The sequence below is a fragment of the Tympanuchus pallidicinctus genome, unplaced genomic scaffold (assembly GCF_026119805.1).
Source record: "Tympanuchus pallidicinctus isolate F22 unplaced genomic scaffold, pur_lepc_1.0 scaffold3, whole genome shotgun sequence".
NCBI classification, from domain to species: domain Eukaryota; kingdom Metazoa; phylum Chordata; class Aves; order Galliformes; family Phasianidae; genus Tympanuchus; species Tympanuchus pallidicinctus.
Genome location: NW_026294747.1, coordinates 14,299,195 through 14,323,984, shown reverse-complemented (window position 1 = coordinate 14,323,984; position 24,790 = coordinate 14,299,195). Strand labels below are relative to the sequence as shown.

The following is a 24,790-nucleotide window of genomic DNA, read 5'->3' as shown; positions in this document are numbered from 1 at the left end:
TGGGGATGATCTCCTGACGCAAAGATACCGTCATGAGGGCTGTTCATCTTCAAGATTTTAGGTTTCAAATAGATCTCCTAAACCTTCAGTACTTACAGTAAGCATCAGTGTTGAGGATGAAGAATCAGGTATATTAGCTTCTATCTCCAGCGTTTATAATCAGCTGTCTCTTTCCCTTGCAGAATGAGAATGAGTAATAGGGAAAATGTTTACTTTTTCAATAGGTCTTTGTGGAAATTTTAATGGAATGGAAGGTGATGACTTTAAAACAACCAGTGGGTTGGTAGAAGCTACAGGATCTGCCTTTGCTAACACATGGAAAGCTCAGTCCACCTGTGCAGACCAAGAAGAAAAGCTGGAAGACCCCTGCAGTCTCAGCATTGAAAGTGGTGAGCATAATAAGACAAATGATCTGCTGTCTATTACTGCAACTGGAGTAGAAGAGTTGCACTGTGGCATTGACGTACTTTAGAGGACTGTCAAATTAATAATTCAATTATTTAAGTATGTATGCAGACCAGCACTGATTTCACATCAAATTGGAGTGAAAGTTTAAGTTGTGATTCAAAAGGAATCCAGAGCTAGAAGACAGGGAAGCAAGGTCATTCTAATTTTTTCTTTTTACCTAGAAAGGAAGGTTGTACATTGTAGTATTATTTCTTCTTCTGTCTAACTTGGCAGTGATGGTCCGCAAATGATAAGAGCTGTTACAAATCTATTTGCAGCAGTAAGATACAATTTTTGATTTTATGATTGTGTCTAATGCTAGATATCTGAAGTATGTGCACAGTGACTGCATGTAGTTCCTCCACTCTGCAGACTTCACAGTCCTCTCGTCTGTATTGTTACATTGCAATTATTTGATGTAACAATATATTGATGTAGCAATATAACTAGACGTAGCACAAGGGAGATGAGTGAATGTAATTAATATAATTATGTAATACCTGTTTTTTTCCAGCAAATTATGCTGAGCATTGGTGTTCTTTGCTGAAAAACTCAGAGGGCCCATTTGCAAGTTGTCACTCAGTCATTGATCCTGCAGAATACTACAAGGTATTGTAATATTGTGCTCTTCTTAGTACTCCTTTGTTTCAGATGGGTGATGGAGACATTTATCATTGCTCAAATATTTGAGGCATTACTGAATAATGTAACCATAAAACCTGGCAAAGTTTTTGCAGCTGTCAGTCAAGCAGCATAGTGTACATAGAAAAAAGATTCAACAGATACAGATATACACAGAAGTGTAAGTGATGCTTACACTCACAGATTCCTATCTTTGCAATGTTTAGTACCCAATCTGAGCTCAAGGTTTTTGAAAATCTTCATAGATCTGGTTGACAGTTTGCCATTATAATTTTTAATTTTTATGGATCTCTGCCTTTCTAAGTTCTAACTGAGAAAGGGTGATATCAAAATCCTTTATGGAAAGTGTTGTTAGGAGGCAGGCTACTTCATAAAGCTTCATGAGGCGTGGCTTTTTAGTCTGAATGAAATGAAGCAACACTTTCAGTCTCTGGGCGTTATCCATTCCTTCCATAGTTCTCTGATCACAGGAATTAATAAAAACAACAATGGAGAAAGAGCACACGATATTTTATAGCAACCAAGTTGGAACAGCCAGTTATTTTTCTGTGATCTTTTTGACCCTTTCATTCTCTTTTCAGAGATGTAAATACGATACCTGCCTCTGCAAGGACAGTGAGGAGTGCTTGTGTGCTGCCCTGTCCTCTTATTCAAGAGCTTGTGCTTTCAAAGGGATCATACTGGGTGGCTGGAGACAAAGTGTCTGCTGTAAGTAATAAAACTGTGATCCCTATGAAATTAATTAGCCACCAGAAATGAACAGGATTTCAGCTTTTATTTGTTTGTGACACATATTTTTTAGAAAACTTAGAAAGCAGTATTTTTCACTTTCACCTTCTTTCCCTACTTTAAATAATGCTATTTTGATCTTTGATTAAGTGACTTCATCTACAGGAATGGATTGTAGCTTTTACATTGTGTTTGCATATCATTGTCTTTGCTTTTCAGCAATATTGGTGGGAATAGGAGCTTGTCTTAGTGTGCTCTGTTTCTGGTTGTCAATATGTGAAATAAATGAGTATGAAATTAGTAACTGTTGGTGGTGGCTAAAAACAAATCTTCACCTGGTAAACTAAATCAGAGTAGTACTACTTATTAGTTATGGTAACTTGTACTTCAGTAAAATCAAAAGGAATGCTTTTATCATTACATGCTGCACAGACAAAGTAGCCAAAATAGAAACATCAAGGTTTCCTTGCACTTCTTTTATATGAGTTTGCTTTTTTCCCCTCCAGCTGCTGAAGTGTCCTCTTGCCCAGGAAATCAAGTCTTCCTCTACAATCTTACAATGTGCCAGCAAACCTGTCGTTCCATTGCTGATGGTGAAAAGTACTGCTTGCAAGACTTTGCTCCTGTAGATGGCTGTGGCTGCCCAGATAATACATACTTGGATAATGAGGATACATGTGTGCCCATCTCCAAATGCCCCTGCTATTACAAGGGGTCGTATCTGGAACCTGGGGATTACGTTATAAAGGATGGAGAGCGTTGGTATGTTTTATGCATCTTCCTGTTTGTTGGGATAAAAGCCCTTTTTAAATTGTTTTTTAAGTGTAAGCCATTTGGCTATTAATTATGCTCTAACAAACACTTGTAACATGATTCACACTATCTTCATGTTGAGCAGAATATCTTCTGTTGCAATGTAGTTTATTAATAATTGACAAGTACAGCTTTGTTTTGAGTTGTTATTCCTGGCTTTCACAAGTAAATGTGAACCTGAAGTGGTACTGTCAATAGGTCTTTTTTGAGCAAAAGGAAAAAGGAAGATGAAAGGCTAGCTTTTGTGTTTTATTATTTGCCTTTCTGTCAGAGACCAATTACTTGTCTTCCGCTGGAGGAAGGTCCCCTTAATCGGTGTTTAGTGTATCATTTGAGAGCAGCTTTCACGAGCCTAGAATTTTCAATCTTGATGAACCCTCTGACAACTGTTTACTGAATGAATCATAAGTGCAAAATGTGAAATACTTCCTTCTCTCCTAAAGAGGGTAAGAAAAGATACAAGCCAACAGATATGCAGTGTATGAGTAGAACAGGCATGAAAATTTATTGCATTATCCAAATTAAAGCTTTGGTTTAAATTATTGTCTGTTTACTGAGTCATTGCGAAGCATTGATTAATAAATAGCATTCATTCCTTAAAACACCACCTTTATGAATTATGACTAAAATCTCTCCACACCTTTTCTACAAGTGAGAATTCATTGAGTGCATTTCAGTAGAGTTCATGTTGAAATATCATCGGTTATGCAGGATGTCTAATCCTAAGACTGAAATTGAAGACACTGAGCTTACATGGTTCTGAATTTCTGTCTTGCTTCACTTCTTTCCTAGCGTTTGCCGAAATGCAAAGGTCCAATGTACTTCAGTGACAATGACAATGAAAAGTAAGTGACATTCTGTAAAATACAAAGAAAAAAAGAAACAAAAACAACCCAAGCTCCTCAAACCCCAGATTGTACTTTCCTCTTCAGTTCTCTATTTATTTGTTTTGCTTGTTCATTTTTTTCTCTTACTGTGAAACAGTTGTGCATTTTCACTTTGTTCTGTCTTCACAAGGATAGACATTTCTTCTTTTTTTCATAAGGATAGATATTACTTAGGATTTGTGTCTCAGTGACTACCACCCTTCACATTTGTTTTGGCTTCTCTTGATTCACCTAAATCAACCTAATATACCTTTCAGGTGTAACAGAATGTTCTTCAAACAAAACCTACTTTGATTGCAACACATCCCCAGACTGGACTTCACAAACACCTGTACAACTTCGCTGTGGTGCTTCTCAAACTGATCTTGTATGTATTCAGTTATTCTCCATGCTACATTTTCTTTAGTCAACACAGCATTTCAGAAAAAGCAATTGCGACTAGCAATTCTCATTTTCCTTTCTTTGCATCTTTTTTTTTTCCCCAATGATTTCAATCTGTTATCAGTATCACTGCAATTCCACTCCTCTTTGCCTTCCCACATAAGCATAATAAAATCAAAAAGGAGTTCAGTAGAGATGTACCACCAACTAAAATATGATTCAAATTTACAAACAAAACATAAACAAAAAATAAAACAAAATACCTTAAGAGCCTAGAAAGAAAAAACTTATAAAACAATTTGTCATGGGACTATTTGGTTATAAATGTTTTTTGTACCAAAAAGAAGTGAAGAATTGAAAGAAAAATTCAGTGCTTATTCCTAAAGTGCCAATTTTTCTTTATATTACTTAGTATCAAAGTGAATGTGTCTCAGGCTGCGTGTGTCCTGAAGGTCTGTTTGATGATGGTAGAGGGGGCTGTGTTGTGGAAGAGGACTGCCCATGTATTCATAACAGCGACTGGTATAACCACGGGCAGAGCATATCAGTGGACTGCAACACCTGGTATGTTGGTTTTCTATATTCTTTTCTAGAACATATTCCACACAGTAAATTAATAGTTATGCAGTGGTTATGGTGGCTGCAGGTATGAAGTCTTTATTTTCAGGCATTTTTTTTTCTGTTTGAGGAAATACAGATTGTACGGAAAATATCAGGGTAACTAGCAACTTCTGCTTTCAGTAGGCATCTTTTATTAGGAAAGTGTATTCAGTTTTTAGACATAATCAATAACCAACCTAAAATATGTCAGAGCCAGAGCTAAAGGTCGTGTTATAAACTTAAAATAGCCTAAACTATTGCATTTGATATGTAAGACACTAAGTAAAACCAAAATGGATGTTGTGCACATTATCATGAATCAGGTATCAGGTATGTTCTGCAGTTTTCTAAGCAACATGCTGTTGGTGAGATCTGAAAGGTTAACTCTCACTCTCTTCTAGTACCTGCCAGAAAGGCATCTGGAGCTGCACTGAAAACGTGTGCTATGGGACTTGCATGATATATGGAAGTGGCCATTATATCACCTTTGATGGAAAATTCTATGACTTTGATGGAAGTTGTGAATATGTGGCTACTCAGGTAATGCTCATCAGAACGGAACTGGAATCTTAGAGTGCTTTCCAGTTGCCTTCAAGATCTGTTTTCCTTTCTGATTTTGTTATTTCTTACTGACTGTTATCACTGTTCCTGAGATGATCACAGGTTATGCCAAGATAAATTCTGTATGCTTAGCATAGTCAAGTTGTGACTGTTTTCTAATTTTACAGTATTCATAAATTGCATGTAAAAGGATTAGTTAATAGTGAGAGTTAACAGTTTATCATCATAATCTGAAATAAGCAAAAAGTCTGAGTTTACAAAACAAAAATCTGAAGATATGTTCCTCGTTTGATTTGTTGTACTGCTTGTTTCCCAGGTTTTGTTATATGTGAGACTTTGCATACTAAATACATGCTGAGATGTATGTGCATCTGTTTGTGCATCTGTAAAAACATATGTACTGAGGTAGTAAAAATTTATACAATGTGGATATGCCTGTGTTTGTAACTATTATTATTAAATTGAAATAGAGTTGAAATATTCTACTCAATTTTTTGTGCTCATTTGTTCATTTATCCACAGGATTATTGTGGTGACAAAAATTCTGGTGGCTCATTCAGTATCATCACAGAGAACGTCCCTTGTGGAACAACAGGAGTCACCTGCTCAAAGGCCATTAAAATGTTTATAGGGGTGAGTAATGAGTATTCAGTGAGTGTATATTCAAGTAATTGAAGAAAATAGTGCTCCAAGTATATACAAAGATACAAAGCCAGCTATAATAAGGTGAAAGACCCTGTCAAAGTAATGTGTAAAGCTGTAGATTCTCAGTTACTGAAGTCTGTTCAAGTCGTCTCAAACAAAGGTGCTACACTGCTTTCTGTCATCCTGGAAAAAGTCATCCAACAGACTCTGAGCCCTTAGGTTCAGTCTGAGCTGTACCCTTATGAGTATTTAATTATTTATTTCATCATAGAAGTTAGTGTTATTCTTTTTCTCATCTTTTTACCATTTAGAAAACGGAACTGAAGTTGGAGAACAAGGATTATAAAGAAATTCAGCGAGATGTTGGTGATGATGTGTATTACCAGAACAAGACAGTAGGTCTCTACCTTGTTATTGAAGCTAGTAATGGTGTGATGCTTATCTGGGATAAGAAGACCACCGTTTTCATCAAACTGACTCCTGACTATAAAGTAAGTTAGAATCTCTCTGTCTTTTTCTGAAACAGAAGTATGAATGAGATAATGAAACATAGATAATCTTCTTTTCTGACTGTGAGTTTAATTCTACATCTCTGCGCACTGATGATTAGCTGATGTTCCTAAAACATTTTGGTGCAGTTCTGCTAGAGTTTCTTACATGACAGAATATGAATAGCATATGATTGCTTTAAAGCTAAGTGTCTAAGACCTTCTGAGTTTGTGAATAATAAGAGCCAGGCACTCAGAGTAGTTCATGGGGTTCTGAATTGGCTGTGTATGTGCTCAGAATCTGAGCCCCGAGTTAAAACCAGACTTCCCACGCAATGTCTGGAGATGGGTCAGATTTCTGAAAATCAGCATGCTGAATTATGGAGTACTGAGTTCATTGTGCTAAATGAGGTGGTGCGGAGTTTCATAACAGGATCAGGCTATTCCTTCAGAAAGTTGGTGTGCCTTTATTAGCACTACCGAAAATTCACTACTATAGTTAGGTTGCTAAATTCTTTCTTTCAAGAAAAATCAGTGCTTTTTTTGTTTTTGTGGATAAAGAAGCGATGCCAGTTACATAATGAAATTCTTTCATGTTTATATTAATAGTATTTATGTTATAATTGAGAATAATGGAAAATAAAAGAAAATAAATTCATTCTTCTCAGCTGAAAGAAGCTTAGTCACTCTTCAGTCTTACAAGTGGAATGAAGGGACACAGAGACAGAAATACAGTAGGTACAATTGGTTTTAAGGAAGGGCATTTGAATAGTTTGCTGAGTACACAGTCAAATGAAAGTTTAATTTCTGTGTAAAATGATTTACAAGTAAAGATGAAAACGTATCATTTACAGGGAGAATCTGTTGTATTTTTCAATGTGAATGTTGTTTTCCAACTTTATGATAGAGTCTGTTTCTCACTTCCATAATATATTTAATAGCCATGGATATTGTCATTTCCTTTTACAGGGGAAAGTGTGTGGTCTGTGTGGCAACTTTGATGACAAGTCCAACAACGACTTTACAAGCAGGAGTGGGCTGCAAGAGACAAGTGCTTTGGAGTTTGGGAATTCCTGGAAACAGTCATCTGTGTGCCCTGATGTCACAGAAGAGATTAAACCCTGTGATCTGAAACCACATCGCAAGTCCTGGGCAGAGAAAGAATGCAGCCTTATCCTGAGTGAAATCTTCAAAATTTGTCATTCCAAGGTTTGTAGATGGCAGTAAGTGATGGGATAGCACAGTGCATTTCTGTCACTGCAGGAATATGAATGAAGAAATAGTTGAGCAGACGTATCTTCAGCTAAGTCTTCAGTATAGCTAGAAGTGTCAGCACATTTCAGCTAGCCTTTGTCAAAGCAGTTTGAGTAGAACTTTTTCAGCAGAGGTGCCAGACTCAAATCTCAGACCTCATATTTATCACCACTTTTTTGCTGTTACTGCTGTGCAGGTTAGCTTTGTAAATCTAGCTTGAATAGGTATCTGCTGCAGTTGTACCATTTCTTGTAGAGAAAATGTCACAGCTATAAATTCTGAGAGGTCCTGCAGTCATCAGATCCATCTTGTGGCAGAACCACATACTATACTTGAAACGTGACTGCTAGAGAGACTGTTGTGCCTGTTAGTATTCAAACTTCAGAAGTGATATACTTGGAAATTGCTGACTGTGCAGTTTAAACAAGCTTAACTATTAGCACTATGCTATAAATTGTCATAGCACATCTCTGTATCTTGTCTCTCCCCTGAAGTATACCAATATAAAAAACAATTTGTTTTTATTTCATGGTGGAAAAGTCACGAAGAAATAAGATTTTTGCTGACTTAATATGTGTTTCTGCATTGATTTCTTCAGGACCTAAATTTCTCCTTTTCTGATCCCAAGCAAAAATGTTGCAATTTTTCCTAATATGTGACTGGATGAACTCCAAAAACTGGCAAGCACAAAATTATTTGCTTTGTATTTGCTATGAAATGCAAAGATGTTATATTACTTCATACTAAATACATGAAATAATTTCTAGCCTATACTGTTCAGTAGTTCTTAGAAACGTTCTCATTCCTGTCCAGCTCAGTTCCCATTATCTCAAGAGATGTCTCAGGCTTATTAGTTTGGAGATGAACTGTGGCATCATTTCTTTTTCCAATAGGTGAACCCATCTCCTTTCTATGATGCTTGTGTTCATGATGCTTGCTCTTGTGACAGCGGTGGAGATTGTGATTGCTTCTGTTCTGCTGTTGCTGCATATGCACAAGAATGTACCAAGGCTCAGGCCTGTGTTTTCTGGAGAAGTCCGGATATATGCCGTGAGTAACAGCTAAACACAACTGTATCTTTCTGTCTGCTGTCAGGGACCCTATTAAATAAATTATGAATACTGCAGGACTGTGCTTGCCCTTGTGACTTATTTTCACGGCATTTCAGGGAACAGACAGAATTAGTAAATTTTTTGTAGCAGTTATGTTTTATGTTTGAGGGGTAATGGTGGCTTTAGGAGTTTTAAGGCTAGATGTTAAGTGGTCCTTTTGTTTTGCTTGATAATTGGTAAACTGCAGCTCCTGTTGTCTTTCTTCTGTTTGCACAAATGATTCAGAATTGGCTTTTTTTTTTAAGTATATGGAAGTACTCTTGCGTAGGTGAACCTAATCAGTATTGACTGTATTAAGAAATGTCCATTAATAGTGTTCATACCAGAAATCATAAAATAATGTAAGTCAATATTTAAATTGTATTTTTCTTCCCCTCCAAAAAAAGTGTTCGAAACCAAATTCTGAGATTCTTAATGCCAGAAATGGCAATGTAATTGTAAAAATTTATTCTGGTTCCAAATTAAGGCTAAGTTTAAGTTTTCAAGTATAAGAAGTTGGTGATACAGAAAATTTCCTTCCTCTATCCATAGTCAACTACAACATGTCCAACAATGTGGACAACATATTTTAATGTTGTATCCATAATATCTCACATGCTTGTTCCTGACCTGCTGGAGGTTACTCAGCCCATGTCATACAGCAAGATAGAGCTACTTTGAATATATATACTGCAAGAGATTTTATGAATTTGCTAGTAGATAGGGGAAAAAAGCTCTCAGAAATTTACCCTTCATTAGAAATATAAATAAACACTAATTCTTGGTTGTTTTGTGTGGTTTTAATCAAACATTTGTTTTCCTTCTGCAGCTTAGGTGTAATATCAAAATCCCAGATTTTAATCTCAAATTTTGATATAGTCTATGTTTACATGTAATAGAAGGAAGTGTATCTACAAGTCCTGTATCAAGATCATTTTGCAAGCTTAACTTGTGGATTAATTTAGCTTTTATGTTCAAACATCTGGGCTGAGCTTCATAGTAACAACTGTATTTTTAATCAGCTTTCCTTTTTTCTCATCAGCAATATTTTGTGACTACTATAATCCTCGTAATGAGTGCGAATGGCACTACGAGCCTTGTGGCAGCAATGTCATGACCTGCAGAATGATTTATAATGTCAGCACCAACTTCTCAGTTCCGTACCTGGAAGGTAATAAATTCCTTGCTGTTTCAGTCTTCTATTTCATAAAACTTTGTCAAAATGTCTTCAACAACTGTGGATTAGTCATTTAACTTGACAAGATATTCCCAATTCTGTTCTCTTGAATTTGTGTGTCCAGTCATAAATACATTTTCATACAATTTAATCTATTACTTATTAACCCCAGTGGGTGGTAGCTACATTGCTAACAACCCTAAAATTAAGTCTCTGCTTGGATAATATCCTGAAACATAGGATTATTACACCACTACACCATTTTTAACCATATCTAAGAGCTTTTCAAGGAATGGAAAGCCTTTTACGTGATAAAGAAATAAATTACTGGTGGTTGTTTTTTTTTTTTAAATCTTAAATTATTTGTATGCTTGATAACTGGAAAATAATTTTCTGTTATGGGAACTTCAGTAGTCCAAGAATATGACTGAGATTACAAGTATCTTCTATTTTACTAAATGATAAAGTTGAATAAATCAGGTGTATTTTTGTCCTTCTCAGAAGTTTGGTTTTGCGATTTTAATCCTAGAACTGATGGTAAGTTTAATAAAAAGCAGGAACAAAAGTGTATTTGCATGAGAAATGCAATGAGGACTGACAGATAATTTACAATTTGCAGATGGAATTCGTTTCACTGGTTGAGGGGATGGAAAAATGCAGATAATTTTTCTGTTTGTGGTAGAGATACATAGTCTACCGATGACACATAAATAAGTTCTAAATATTCCAACAAATATTGTGAAAACTTAATTATTGAATGTTTATTATTGAATGCATATCCATATTTTTCATGAAGGGATTCCTGATATGGTAATCACATTTTAATATCTGTAGAAAAATCAGTATGTTTGTGTTCTGATTTAACCTGGCAGGCAGCTCAGCACTACATAGTTGTTCATTCACTGCACTCTGGAAGAGAGAATTGGGGAAAAAAAGTGAAACTTGTTGATTGAGATTAAAACCTTTTACTAAGACAGAAAACGGGAAGAGAAATAATAGTGATGATAACGTATGTGTGTGTGTGTGTATTTACAAAATGAGTGATGCACAGTGCAGTTTTTCACCACCCACTGATCCATACCCAGCCAGTCCCTGAGCCAGTGGCAGCCCTGCCCTGTCCAAATCCCCTCATTTGTATGATGTATTCAGATGAGCTCGTATGGTATGGAATATCCCTTTGGTCAGTCCAGGTCATCTGTCCTGGAGCTCTTCCCTCCCAGCTTCTTGTGCATCTCTGCCACTTCACTGGCAGGACAGTAGATGAAGCTTCAACAGCCTTGGCTCTGCTCAGTACTGCTGAGCAACAACTAAAACATCAGTTTATTATCAACATTGTTATTCTCCTGACGGCAAAACTAGCATCATATCATACACTGTGAAGTAAGACTACTCTGTCCCAGCTGAAACCAGGACAGTTTTTTTTTGTGTGTGTGTTGAAATTACTAGTTTCCCATAGATCATAAAGGTTGCTGCAGTATTTTGAACTAAGAAAAAATATTCCTTGGTTTTCATGAGTAAATTCTTATTTAGTTCTCTCAGTATTATCAATGAGGATTGCTTAAGCCTTTTGAAGAGGCTGAGTTTCCAAGGATTGGTTTTGAATCAGAATTTTTGATCTCTTTAACTATTCCTGGCTCAGTGAGAATCGTTTACTTTCAGAGGATACCCTGCTATTTAGTTAACTCATCATACTTTTCTTCACTCTGTATTCTGTGCTACTTGCCATCAACAGGTTGCTATCCCAGATGCCCTCATGAAAAGCCCATTTATAATGAAGAGACAAAAGAATGTGTGGCTGCAGATGAATGCTGGTGTTACCACAACGGTAATCCTGTTATCATTGGTGGAGAAATACCAACAGAAGAGAACTGTACAAAATGGTATGTAAAAATGCAAAAACATTTGAAATAATTCAGGAAATAATTTGTGAATGCTGAGCCCCTCTTCTACTTTATTGAGCCTCAAGCATGTTTTTTAGTAAGTAGAGATGCAACTTATATATTCTATACAATCTATATAAATATATTTTATAGAATAGAATATATTCTATATTATACAATATGTATATGTATGTGTATATATATATATGTATGTATATATATATATATATATATATATACATATTCCATATATATATGGAAGTTCTACTTCCAAATGGAAGTTCTACTTCTACTACATACAAGTTCAAAATTTTTCATCTATAGCTTTACAGATCCATAATAATCCGTATTTCAAGATGATTGTGTCTTTCTGATAGGTTTGTTAGTAGAATCATTAAATATACTCTTGAAAGTGTCATAAATGATGCAATGGCAGAAAGCCTAATTGTGTTTCTGGAACAGTCTTTTGATTCTCGTGACTTTTTGGAAAGAGGAGGGCTTCTCTGCCCTGTATTCTCATTTAAGACAAAGATTTTGAAGTCACAGTGGTCTGAAATAATCTGTATTATCCTTGAAGGAGGTAACTGACTCCTAATTGTTCATTTCCAGAACCTTACTAACGGTGGAATTGACATTTATGAATCCACATCGTGCTCAGAGACAAAAATAAATACATAAATAAAACACAACTACTCGTAAGAGCAGCTGTTATTACTGTGGTATTGCATCTTGCAATACAAAACAGCTCATGATAGTTTAAGATGTTGCACTTAAGGAATACAAATGGTGACTTAGTTTGAATGAGGTAATGATAGGCAATATTAGAAGCCGTTACAATCAGAAACATATCCAGTAGTATAAATGAAGATCAAGTGACAAAATTTTACATTTCTGTGATCTTGGCTCTGCTAGCCATTAAACATTAATCTGTAACATTTTAACTTTTGAAATTTTTGCTTTTAGTATCTGTCGCCCCTCAGGATCCATTGAATGTTCACCAATTCCAGGTAAATAATGTTTTTAATTTTTTTTTAATTAAGAAAGTGGAGGGGGGCAGATTGTGGAGAAACCATGGAACCACTATATCTATCTCTACAAAGGCTTTCTGGAAAAGAAATTTTGACAACAATTTTATTGAACCCTGATGCTAGTACTTCTTGTTCAGTCTTTCAATCACACACTATGTTTCTTCTTCCTATGTCTCACATCCAAACTTGAGGATTTCACTACAAGAGTTTACAAGACAAATTAATGTGACACTAGATCTAAGCTCCAAGTATAGCACTCAAAGGAGCATGCATGGTACAGTTAAATATTTGTATCCTTGGCAAATCCTCCAGTTGGTTTTTTTTTTTTTTTTTTCCTTTGTCTTCTACTTCTGTTTTGCTTTTTTTTGTCTTCTCCAAATAGTCATGGTAGAGAGAGAATATGCATGCTGAACTCTTTCTTGCAGGATGTCCTTGTGTTATCAATGGAACAAGTTATGATGTGGGAGAAACTGTTGCAACAATAAAGGATGGCGACATATGCACAATATATGTTTGTGCAGAAAATGGATCTGTAATTCCTGGAGGTTCTTATCCTTGTCCATTAACTACCTCACCTTCAACCATTACAACCTCTCCTGGTACAAGTACTATTACCACCATAGGTAAGTTTTCAAGAGAGATGCAGATTTTAAAATAACTTTACTTAAGGAAAATACTTTAAAGATTGAATGTACAAGTGTGCAGAGTTACTATAGTTGACAAAGATTGAGTGATACTTGCAAATAATTTTGTTGCGTTTCTCTGAGGAAGATTTTAATGCCCTGAGTTTATTTACCCCGCATGGAAGAAATTGTGACTATAAATGTATAGGATTCTATCTCTTGAGTATTCTGTGGGGATAATAGAAATTGTCTCAGCAGTCACAGAAAAATTGTAATTAGGATGTTTAAAACTACCATTATATGTTTTTCTGAAACTTGCAGATGATGCAGTAATTTTTTTTCTTTTCTATTTCAGTTACCACAAGTCCTCCAGTAACTACAAGTAAGTTTTAAATATAAAAACTAGTTGACCATAAGATGTCAAATGATGAGTAAATTAAAGGTGGCCACTACTGAAAAGCATTTTCTAAATAAACCAAAAAAATACTTTGAAAACCTGAAATTGCAAAAAATTGAGATGTATAAAGAGGCTTCAGATTGGTGATTCTGTTTTGATACAAAGCTTCTTGTTGAAGACACTGATCGTATTTAACCAATTTTAGAATTCTTTTCTCTTGCAAAAATGGCAAATTGAAATGCATTATTTCGGTCACTAATGGATCTGAATACAAAATTAACCTTTTCAGAATGTCTTCTGTGAGCTCTGCCACTGAACCTACGTCTTTTTTTGCAGCTCCATGCCTTGGATTAATCTGTGATTGGTCTGAGTGGTTTGATGTTAGTAACCCTGAAGAAGATGGTGGTGACTATGAAACCTATGAAGAAATAAGAAAAGAGCATGGAAACAAAATATGTACAGCTCCTGAAAATATTGAATGCAGGGCTAAAGACAGTCCTGATAAAACCTTAGAGGAACTTGGGCAAAAAGTGGAATGTAATGTTACGTATGGACTCATCTGTAAAAATGAGGAGCAAGATGCAAGTATATGGCATCTTTGCTATAATTATGAAATCAGGGTGAACTGTTGTGAATGGCATGAAATTCCTTGTGGGACTGCAAGTACACCGAGTTCAACACCAACTGCATCTTCAGTCACCACTGGAACAACTGTGCCCACTACTACAACCCGGCAGTCAACGACAATTACCACCACACCAACGCCCACTGCAACTACCACAAGCCAACCCACATCTTCAGTAACCACACCAGTAACTTCAGCCTCCACAGGTATTTAGCAGACCAATTTTCTCTTTCCTTACCTTGCCGTAAGATAAATAACAGACTGTCAGCTACTTAAAGCAGATATTTAGCAAGCACTTTGCTGATTTTGAGCTCTGTCCTTTTCCTGGAGAGAACATTCTCAGAAAGACTGAGTGTGAAATTGGAGTAGGCTTTGATTTGGTATATCATCATTTTAGGTATTGTCTGGCAGAACTGTGCAGAATTTCTTCATTCCACTTTCTCTCTGTCAGTTCTGATACTTGCCTGTGGATGTAGATCTAGGAAGAAAGGATTCCCTTACAGCCTTTGTGGAATGGTTTCACTCTTCAAAAGCTACTTGCTGTGAACCTCTCCCTCAGGCTTCCATTGCAGTATGGGGAGGTGACATAAACTTTAGATAAAAACGTATCCCTGTACGTATTTCATTCCTTGACCACAGCTTCCTCTCCCAGTTCTTACTCTCTGAGACAGCAAGGTGTTATGAGTGATAGGGCTGAGATGGGAAGAACCATAAGGCTTTTTTTCTCCATCTTATCCACTGGTGGGGGATTTTTCATTTAGTGAGAATCGCTGCAAGGCAATGTAACAAACCCCTTCAGTAGAAAAGAGTGTGTCTTAACCATATCTGTTCAGATTTGGCCTTAGTCTGCTTTCTGGAACTGGGAAGGAAAGGCAAATAATACAGGCCTTTGCTGCAGAAAAACTGGGCTGAGCCAGCTGTGAATTTGTGGCAGTTAACTCCTGTTGTGTCCCACTCATACATATGCTTGCATCTTTACCTGTTGTTTCTGTCCCTGTTGTTCATAATTATTCTTCTTGTTGATGTTTCCCAGTATCAACCGCTGCTCCCACGCCAACTCCATCAGAGTCTCCAACCAGTACTGCCACCACGACACCCTTCAGCAGCAGCACCCAGGGAACTACTACGACTGTTCCTGGCGTATCCTCATCCACTCCGACAGTTACAAGCACAGTCCCACCAACAATAGTAACTCAAACCCACTCTCCTCCGCCTTCACTGCCAGGTAATTAATTGCTCTGCGCTGTCATGTCTTGCCTTGGTATGGGAGAAATTGTCTATTGGCACCTTAATGTATGTCTTCACTGCAGTACTCTGAAGAAAACAGTTTATGCAGATGAAAAAAAAAAGAATAAAGTAGTCTCTAGAACTGTAGGGTACTGAGCTCTCCATTTAGCAGAGAGAGTGCAGAACATGTTTCTCGATGTCAGTTCCTATTCTTTGGTTATCCTGAGCGCAAGGATGGTACTTCTGCCTATCTTAGGCCAATGATGCTGATGGAAAGTCTTAATTTTGCTGCTTTTTGGGCTTTGTCCTTCAGCTGGATAGAAAGAACGTACATAGGAGAACATATGGTGTGACATGGCTTGTTTTTTGTAGCAATGTCATTTCATTTCAGGTGCTGTGTTAGGTCATGGCTTTATTCTGTTCCTTCTCTTGTGATTACTTGGGCTGTTTTACAATTCATCTGCAGTTCTAGCTCTCTGAAGGCTGATTTTCCCTAGCAGGGACTGTGGAAAGATTTCAGCCAATGGCTTACCTCTTGCTATGGAGTGAGACTCTCAGCAGCAAGGTCCTGCCAGAGTTGCTCTCCAGCTTTCTCCAATCTGCTGGAAAGCAGCCCACGATTTTGGCTGCAGTGTGCATCAAGTGCCAACTTGCTTTGTGATTGTGATTCTTTCCTGAATTTGGATTTGCCCAAGCGAAAGTTGTGAGAGTCCTTACTTGATTCTGCTCTACCTCATGTGCTGCCCTTAGGGAAGTTTTTTTGCGCACAGCAAGCCCCAAACAGAACTTGCTATTGTTCTGGGGGGGAGACACACATATCTCAACAGTGGCTGGGTCCTATGTTATCCCGGTTTGCTCCATAAGGCAAAGAAAGGGAGGACTGACCACACTAATGAGCTCTGTTATGGCCAGGGTTGCCTGACTAGTGTAGGTGAGTAGCAGATGTCAGGGTGCACCTTTGCTGCAGTGGAGGCCAAGAAAACCACCCGTAACAGTGCTGGAGGTAACACTGGTTGTCTCTGTCTCTAATGTTCCTGAATGTTACTGTTCTTGATGTCTATCAGTGACAAATTGTGAATGCATCTGGACGGACTGGATCGATTCGAGTCAACCAGATAGATCTGATGTGAACAGTGGAGACTATGAAATAATTGACAAAATAAACAACTCCTCCTTGGTATGCGTGAAAGCTGAGAACATTACATGCAGAGCAAAGGATTACCCTAACATTTCCCTTGAAGAGTTAGGGCAGAAGGTTGAATGCAGTGTAAACACGGGGCTTATATGTAACAATAAGGATCAAGAAAACAACAGCAATATTTCATACTGCCATAACTATGAGATAAGTATCTGCTGCACACCAAACAAACCAGAGTGTATACCAACTCCGGAATATACCACGGCAATCAGCACAACAGTGTCACACTCTACCACTACAACCATAGTTTTCACTTCAACTGTGTCAAGCACAACTGCCCCGCCAACACCAACTGAGTCTGCCCCCACTACCACCTCTGGCACGACGCTCTCCAGCAGCACCGCCAGCAGCACCGTGAGCACCACTCCTATTACCAGCTCGTCCACATCCGGCCCGACTTCAGTCAGCACATCCACACCCAGGCCAACACCCACCACCTCCCTAACACCTCCACCCACGACAACGCAAGGTAATGTCTGGTCATCGCGTTATGTTTTTTCTTGTAGCTTTCCCAGCTGCACCTTTGCTTAATTAACGTGTGCCCCACGCCAGTTCTCATGCTTTCTATTTTACCGTGCGAAGAATTTGTTTGTCTTGGGCCGGAAGACCTGCAGATGTAGATAAATGGCATGGCAAGAAAAAATGCGGTAGAACGGTTTTCAAGACGTGAGAGCGTACGGAGTAGAGTTTGCTTACTGTTCTAGGGCCATATAGCTTGGAAGGAAAGTAGTTGTGGTGGGAGCGGATTTGCTGCATTGGGAACGGTGGTGTCCCCATGGGATAGAATGTGACAGCAGTAGTGACGGAGGAGTGAAGCGTAAGGATGATTGGAATGCATTCAGCTGGCTTAGGGGCTGTGGAGTTCTTGTAGCCTGAGCATGGTCCTCACTGTGCACACGGTGTTTTGATGCAGTATTGGTCTTAGGTATAGTGTTTCCATGTGTCTCCCATGGAGGTTGTACGAAACCTTGGTGTGTAATTGCTGAACGAAAGTAATACCGCTAGTAAGATGTTCTGCTTTCCAATTCTCTGAGCTTGGTGGGTTTCAGGTGGTGGATTTTGATGAAGTCAGTAGAGAAACAGGGAGTTAAGGAGGAATTAGGAGGAAATGTTTTTCTGCAATGATGAATCCCTGTGTTATCCCAGGTCCCACTTCCCAGAGCACCACGAGTACAGTTGTGTCAAGCACAACTGCCCCGCCCACACCAACCACGTCTGCCCCCACTACCACCTCTGGCACGACGCTCTCCAGCAGCACCGCCAGCAGCACCGTGAGCACCACTCCTATTACCAGCTCGTCCACATCCGGCCCGACTTCAGTCAGCACATCCACACCCAGGCCAACACCCACCACCTCCCTAACACCTCCACCCACGACAACAGAAGGTAATTGTCTGGTCATTGCGTTATGTTTTTTCTCGTCGACTTTCTCTGCTGCACCTTAGTTGAATTAACGCTAGTTCTCACGCTTTCTTTTTTACTGTGAGAAGAGTGTTTTGTCTTGGACAGAAAGTCCCTTGTTCCTTTTCTCTGCACAGCTCTTTAGAACTTGTGTAATCCTGTAGCCTGCTACAAGAACTTTGACCAGACAGGATGTCCTTCTTTTGCTGCTTTGAGTTGCTTTCCTTCAGCTGGTGAGGTCCTTCTGTGTGCGAACCCGGTTTCAATTTGGCATGGAGCTTATTGTTGTGACACTTTTGTTTCAGGTCCTTTTGGGCGGTGGCTTTTCTGACCTTCTTCCCTTTCTTCTGCTGCTTGCCTTCGGTGCTTTTTGGGCACTGGCATGCCATTTTTCTGCTGGGAGAAGCATTTTTTCCCGTTGTGGGTTTCATGGGCTAGTCCTCAGATGGAAGCGTGGCACTTATTGCCATCAACACGTGCGTGATCCTCCCATCTGTTATCACCTCCTCCAAGTGATTGTGTCGTTCCTAATTGTTTACTTTTACTGATGTCCAACCGCAGTAGACTGCACCGTTCCGGAGGACTGCATCTGGACTGACTGGATCGATGTGAGTTACCCACAGTATGGCCCAGGGAATGGTGATGATGAGACCTTCGAAACAATTCAGAATAAGATCCCTTCATGGAACTGTACGAAGGCTGAGAACATTTCCTGCAGAGCTGAGAAATTTCCAGACACTCCTATAGAAGACTTAGGGCAGAAAGTGGAGTGTGATGTTAACACAGGACTCATCTGTAAAAATGACGATCAGACCGCAGGGGGTGTGATACCAATGCCAGTCTGCCTGAATTATCAGATCAAAGTCTGCTGTACACCACCATTAAGACCAGAGTGCACAACAGCTATCACGACTACAACCAGAGGAGAAACCAGCACAACGGTGTCCCTCTCACCGACAACAAGCACAATTTACACTCCGAGTGTGTCAAGCACAACTGCCCCGCCCACACCAACCACGTCTGCCCCCACTACCACCTCTGGCACGACGCTCTCCAGCAGCACCGCCAGCAGCACCGTGAGCACCACTCCTATTACCAGCTCGCCCACATCTGGCCCGACTTCAGTCAGCACATCCACACCCAGGCCAACACCCACCACCTCCCTAACACCTCCACCCACGACAACGGAAGGTAATTGTCTGGCCATGCCTGTCACGTGTTGCCTTGTAGAGGGAGAGGTGAAGGCCTGTGAGCGCCTGAACTTAGGCTTTGTGTATGGGCTGAGGGCCGGGAGTAGTTGCTGAACGTTCCTCAGTGGAGCAGAAGCCCACAGGTAGTCCTGAATCTTGCTGTTTGGAGGCACGGCGAGAGCATTTGTCCTGGGCAGAAGGTGCCTTGCTCCCTGACACCGCGTGTCCTAGGAAAAGGTTTTCTCAGCTAGGGGCAGCGGGTTGTCTTAGGCCGGCAGGGGTCGGACTGGAAGTCTTCCTTTTGCTGCTGTCATATCTTGTCCTCAATCTAGAGAGAGCATTCCCTTAGGGGGCATCTCGTGTACGGGCTGTGGGCTTTTGTTTTGGGCACTCTGGTTTCTGGTGCTTGCAGGTCACAGACATTCCGACCTTCTGCCCTTTCTTCCTCTGCGTTTGTGTTCAATTCTTTTTATTTCCTGCAGTGATTCTCTGTCAGTCATGTGTATGTTCACGTCCTGCTGATGGAGCATAAGCGTTTGATTGGAAGGCAGACGTTTCTGTACCTTGGGGTGTTTCTAAAATGCTTGTTGAGAACAGATTGAAGGAGGCAGCCCTTTGGCCTGAAGCATGGGCTGCCCAGGAAGGTAGAAAAGCAGTTGGAGTTAAATGGCATGGCAAGGAAAAACGCTGTAGAATGGCTTTCAAGACGGGAGAGGGGTATGGAGAAGAGTTTCAGTAGTTGTACTGGAGCCCCAGATGCGCGGGCAGGAAATTAGTTGTGGAGGGAAAACGGGCCTGATAGTTTCCTGCATTGGGAACGGTGGTCTTTCCATGGAATAGAGCGTGACAGCAAAAGGTAAGGAAGAATGAAGCCTAAGGATGATCGGAATGCATTCAGCTGGCTGAAGGGCTGCGGAGTTCTTGTCGCCTGAGCTACAAGCTTCACTGTGCACGCGGTGCTGAGATGCCGCATTGGTGGTAGACGTAGTGTTTGCATGTGTCTCCGAAGCAGGTTTTCGGAAACCTTGGTGCATAATTCCTGAATGACACAAATACTACTAATGAGACTGCGTCCTTCCCTACAGTCTCACCTTCTCGGGCTTGTGGTTGTGGAGCTTGATGAAGTCAGTAGAGAAATGAGGAATGAAAGAGGAAATGCAATTTGCCTGCTTGCAATGATGAAACCCTGTGTTTTCCCAGGTCCCACTTCCCAGAGCACCACAAGTACAAGCGTGTCGAGTACAAGTGTGTCGAGTAGCAGTGCCCCGCCCACACCAACCACGTCTGCCCCCACTACCACCTCTGGCACGACGCTCTCCAGCAGCACCGCCAGCAGCACCGTGAGCACCACTCCTGTTACCAGCTCGTCCACATCCGGCCCGACTTCAGTCAGCACATCCACACCCAGGCCAACACCCACCACCTCCCTAACACCTCCACCCACGACAACGCAAGGTAATGTCTGGTCATCGCGTTATGTTTTTTCTTGTAGCTTTCCCAGCTGCACCTTTGCTTAATTAACGTGTGCCCCACGCCAGTTCTCATGCTTTCTATTTTACCGTGCGAAGAATTTGTTTGTCTTGGGCCGGAAGACCTGCAGATGTAGATAAATGGCATGGCAAGAAAAAATGCGGTAGAACGGTTTTCAAGACGTGAGAGCGTACGGAGTAGAGTTTGCTTACTGTTCTAGGGCCATATAGCTTGGAAGGAAAGTAGTTGTGGTGGGAGCGGATTTGCTGCATTGGGAACGGTGGTGTCCCCATGGGATAGAATGTGACAGCAGTAGTGACGGAGGAGTGAAGCGTAAGGATGATTGGAATGCATTCAGCTGGCTTAGGGGCTGTGGAGTTCTTGGAGCCTGAGCATGGTCCTCACTGTGCACACGGTGTTTTGATGCAGTATTGGTCTTAGGTATAGTGTTTCCATGTGTCTCCCATGGAGGTTGTACGAAACCTTGGTGTGTAATTGCTGAACGAAAGTAATACCGCTAGTAAGATGTTCTGCTTTCCAATTCTCTGAGCTTGGTGGGTTTCAGGTGGTGGATTTTGATGAAGTCAGTAGAGAAACAGGGAGTTAAGGAGGAATTAGGAGGAAATGTTTTTCTGCAATGATGAATCCCTGTGTTATCCCAGGTCCCACTTCCCAGAGCACCACGAGTACAGTTGTGTCAAGCACAACTGCCCCGCCCACACCAACCACGTCTGCCCCCACTACCACCTCTGGCACGACGCTCTCCAGCAGCACCGCCAGCAGCACCGTGAGCACCACTCCTATTACCAGCTCGTCCACATCCGGCCCGACTTCAGTCAGCACATCCACACCCAGGCCAACACCCACCACCTCCCTAACACCTCCACCCACGACAACAGAAGGTAATTGTCTGGTCATTGCGTTATGTTTTTTCTCGTCGACTTTCTCTGCTGCACCTTAGTTGAATTAACGCTAGTTCTCACGCTTTCTTTTTTACTGTGAGAAGAGTGTTTTGTCTTGGACAGAAAGTCCCTTGTTCCTTTTCTCTGCACAGCTCTTTAGAACTTGTGTAATCCTGTAGCCTGCTACAAGAACTTTGACCAGACAGGATGTCCTTCTTTTGCTGCTTTGAGTTGCTTTCCTTCAGCTGGTGAGGTCCTTCTGTGTGCGAACCCGGTTTCAATTTGGCATGGAGCTTATTGTTGTGACACTTTTGTTTCAGGTCCTTTTGGGCGGTGGCTTTTCTGACCTTCTTCCCTTTCTTCTGCTGCTTGCCTTCGGTGCTTTTTGGGCACTGGCATGCCATTTTTCTGCTGGGAGAAGCATTTTTTCCCGTTGTGGGTTTCATGGGCTAGTCCTCAGATGGAAGCGTGGCACTTATTGCCATCAACACGTGCGTGATCCTCCCATCTGTTATCACCTCCTCCAAGTGATTGTGTCGTTCCTAATTGTTTACTTTTACTGATGTCCAACCGCAGTAGACTGCACCGTTCCGGAGGACTGCATCTGGACTGACTGGATCGATGTGAGTTACCCACAGTATGGCCCAGGGAATGGTGATGATGAGACCTTCGAAACAATTCAGAATAAGATCCCTTCATGGAACTGTACGAAGGCTGAGAACATTTCCTGCAGAGCTGAGAAATTTCCAGACACTCCTATAGAAGACTTAGGGCAGAAAGTGGAGTGTGATGTTAACACAGGACTCATCTGTAAAAATGACGATCAGACCGCAGGGGGTGTGATACCAATGCCAGTCTGCCTGAATTATCAGATCAAAGTCTGCTGTACACCACCATTAAGACCAGAGTGCACAACAGCTATCACGACTACAACCAGAGGAGAAACCAGCACAACGGTGTCCCTCTCACCGACAACAAGCACAATTTACACTCCGAGTGTGTCAAGCACAACTGCCCCGCCCACACCAACCACGTCTGCCCCCACTACCACCTCTGGCACGACGCTCTCCAGCAGCACCGCCAGCAGCACCGTGAGCACCACTCCTATTACCAGCTCGCCCACATCTGGCCCGACTTCAGTCAGCACATCCACACCCAGGCCAACACCCACCACCTCCCTAACACCTCCACCCACGACAACGGAAGGTAATTGTCTGGCCATGCCTGTCACGTGTTGCCTTGTAGAGGGAGAGGTGAAGGCCTGTGAGCGCCTGAACTTAGGCTTTGTGTATGGGCTGAGGGCCGGGAGTAGTTGCTGAACGTTCCTCAGTGGAGCAGAAGCCCACAGGTAGTCCTGAATCTTGCTGTTTGGAGGCACGGCGAGAGCATTTGTCCTGGGCAGAAGGTGCCTTGTTCCCTGACACCGCGTGTCCTAGGAAAAGGTTTTCTCAGCTAGGGGCAGCGGGTTGTCTTAGGCCGGCAGGGGTCGGACTGGAAGTCTTCCTTTTGCTGCTGTCATATCTTGTCCTCAATCTAGAGAGAGCATTCCCTTAGGGGGCATCTCGTGTACGGGCTGTGGGCTTTTGTTTTGGGCACTCTGGTTTCTGGTGCTTGCAGGTCACAGACATTCCGACCTTCTGCCCTTTCTTCCTCTGCGTTTGTGTTCAATTCTTTTTATTTCCTGCAGTGATTCTCTGTCAGTCATGTGTATGTTCACGTCCTGCTGATGGAGCATAAGCGTTTGATTGGAAGGCAGACGTTTCTGTACCTTGGGGTGTTTCTAAAATGCTTGTTGAGAACAGATTGAAGGAGGCAGCCCTTTGGCCTGAAGCATGGGCTGCCCAGGAAGGTAGAAAAGCAGTTGGAGTTAAATGGCATGGCAAGGAAAAACGCTGTAGAATGGCTTTCAAGACGGGAGAGGGGTATGGAGAAGAGTTTCAGTAGTTGTACTGGAGCCCCAGATGCGCGGGCAGGAAATTAGTTGTGGAGGGAAAACGGGCCTGATAGTTTCCTGCATTGGGAACGGTGGTCTTTCCATGGAATAGAGCGTGACAGCAAAAGGTAAGGAAGAATGAAGCCTAAGGATGATCGGAATGCATTCAGCTGGCTGAAGGGCTGCGGAGTTCTTGTCGCCTGAGCTACAAGCTTCACTGTGCACGCGGTGCTGAGATGCCGCATTGGTGGTAGACGTAGTGTTTGCATGTGTCTCCGAAGCAGGTTTTCGGAAACCTTGGTGCATAATTCCTGAATGACACAAATACTACTAATGAGACTGCGTCCTTCCCTACAGTCTCACCTTCTCGGGCTTGTGGTTGTGGAGCTTGAGGAAGTCAGTAGAGAAATGAGGAATGAAAGAGGAAATGCAATTTGCCTGCTTGCAATGATGAAACCCTGTGTTTTCCCAGGTCCCACTTCCCAGAGCACCACAAGTACAAGCGTGTCGAGTAGCAGTGCCCCGCCCACACCAACCACGTCTGCCCCCACTACCACCTCTGGCACGACGCTCTCCAGCAGCACCGCCAGCAGCACCGTGAGCACCACTCCTGTTACCAGCTCGTCCACATCCGGCCCGACTTCAGTCAGCACATCCACACCCAGGCCAACACCCACCACCTCCCTAACACCTCCACCCACGACAACGCAAGGTAATGTCTGGTCATCGCGTTATGTTTTTTCTTGTAGCTTTCCCAGCTGCACCTTTGCTTAATTAACGTGTGCCCCACGCCAGTTCTCATGCTTTCTATTTTACCGTGCGAAGAATTTGTTTGTCTTGGGCCGGAAGACCTGCAGATGTAGATAAATGGCATGGCAAGAAAAAATGCGGTAGAACGGTTTTCAAGACGTGAGAGCGTACGGAGTAGAGTTTGCTTACTGTTCTAGGGCCATATAGCTTGGAAGGAAAGTAGTTGTGGTGGGAGCGGATTTGCTGCATTGGGAACGGTGGTGTCCCCATGGGTTAGAATGTGACAGCAGTAGTGACGGAGGAGTGAAGCGTAAGGATGATTGGAATGCATTCAGCTGGCTTAGGGGCTGTGGAGTTCTTGGAGCCTGAGCATGGTCCTCACTGTGCACACGGTGTTTTGATGCAGTATTGGTCTTAGGTATAGTGTTTCCATGTGTCTCCCATGGAGGTT

At 41.5% G+C, this 24,790-nt stretch overlaps 1 protein-coding gene across 50 annotated transcripts in view; it reads left to right on the top strand.

Annotated features, from left to right (window-relative positions):
* The window catches only part of MUC2 (mucin 2, oligomeric mucus/gel-forming), a 72,075-nt gene that overhangs the window by 11,886 nt on the left and 35,399 nt on the right, over window positions 1-24,790 (top strand). For 31 of the 50 annotated variants that reach the window (XM_052692725.1, XM_052692715.1, XM_052692703.1 and 28 more), the window contains exons 1-26: window positions 229-389; window positions 962-1,056; window positions 1,671-1,797; window positions 2,325-2,580; window positions 3,424-3,476; window positions 3,776-3,885; window positions 4,312-4,463; window positions 4,901-5,039; window positions 5,583-5,693; window positions 6,017-6,196; window positions 7,163-7,402; window positions 8,341-8,497; window positions 9,581-9,709; window positions 11,448-11,595; window positions 12,559-12,602; window positions 13,049-13,246; window positions 13,602-13,628; window positions 13,980-14,474; window positions 15,302-15,493; window positions 16,560-17,162; window positions 17,840-18,079; window positions 18,656-19,285; window positions 20,485-20,739; window positions 21,417-21,656; window positions 22,233-22,862; window positions 24,062-24,301. In XM_052692725.1, coding sequence (XP_052548685.1) covers window positions 248-389; window positions 962-1,056; window positions 1,671-1,797; window positions 2,325-2,580; window positions 3,424-3,476; window positions 3,776-3,885; window positions 4,312-4,463; window positions 4,901-5,039; window positions 5,583-5,693; window positions 6,017-6,196; window positions 7,163-7,402; window positions 8,341-8,497; window positions 9,581-9,709; window positions 11,448-11,595; window positions 12,559-12,602; window positions 13,049-13,246; window positions 13,602-13,628; window positions 13,980-14,474; window positions 15,302-15,493; window positions 16,560-17,162; window positions 17,840-18,079; window positions 18,656-19,285; window positions 20,485-20,739; window positions 21,417-21,656; window positions 22,233-22,862; window positions 24,062-24,301 — 5,833 coding nt within the window. In that variant the 5' untranslated portion in view covers window positions 229-247. Of the gene's footprint in view, window positions 1-224; window positions 390-961; window positions 1,057-1,670; window positions 1,798-2,324; window positions 2,581-3,423; window positions 3,477-3,775; window positions 3,886-4,311; window positions 4,464-4,900; window positions 5,040-5,582; window positions 5,694-6,016; window positions 6,197-7,162; window positions 7,403-8,340; window positions 8,498-9,580; window positions 9,710-11,447; window positions 11,596-12,558; window positions 12,603-13,048; window positions 13,247-13,601; window positions 13,629-13,979; window positions 14,475-15,301; window positions 15,494-16,559; window positions 17,163-17,839; window positions 18,080-18,655; window positions 19,286-20,484; window positions 20,740-21,416; window positions 21,657-22,232; window positions 22,863-24,061; window positions 24,302-24,790 lie in introns of those variants that run through there. The other 19 variants (XM_052692721.1, XM_052692716.1, XM_052692690.1 and 16 more) reach the window with 16 other exon arrangements.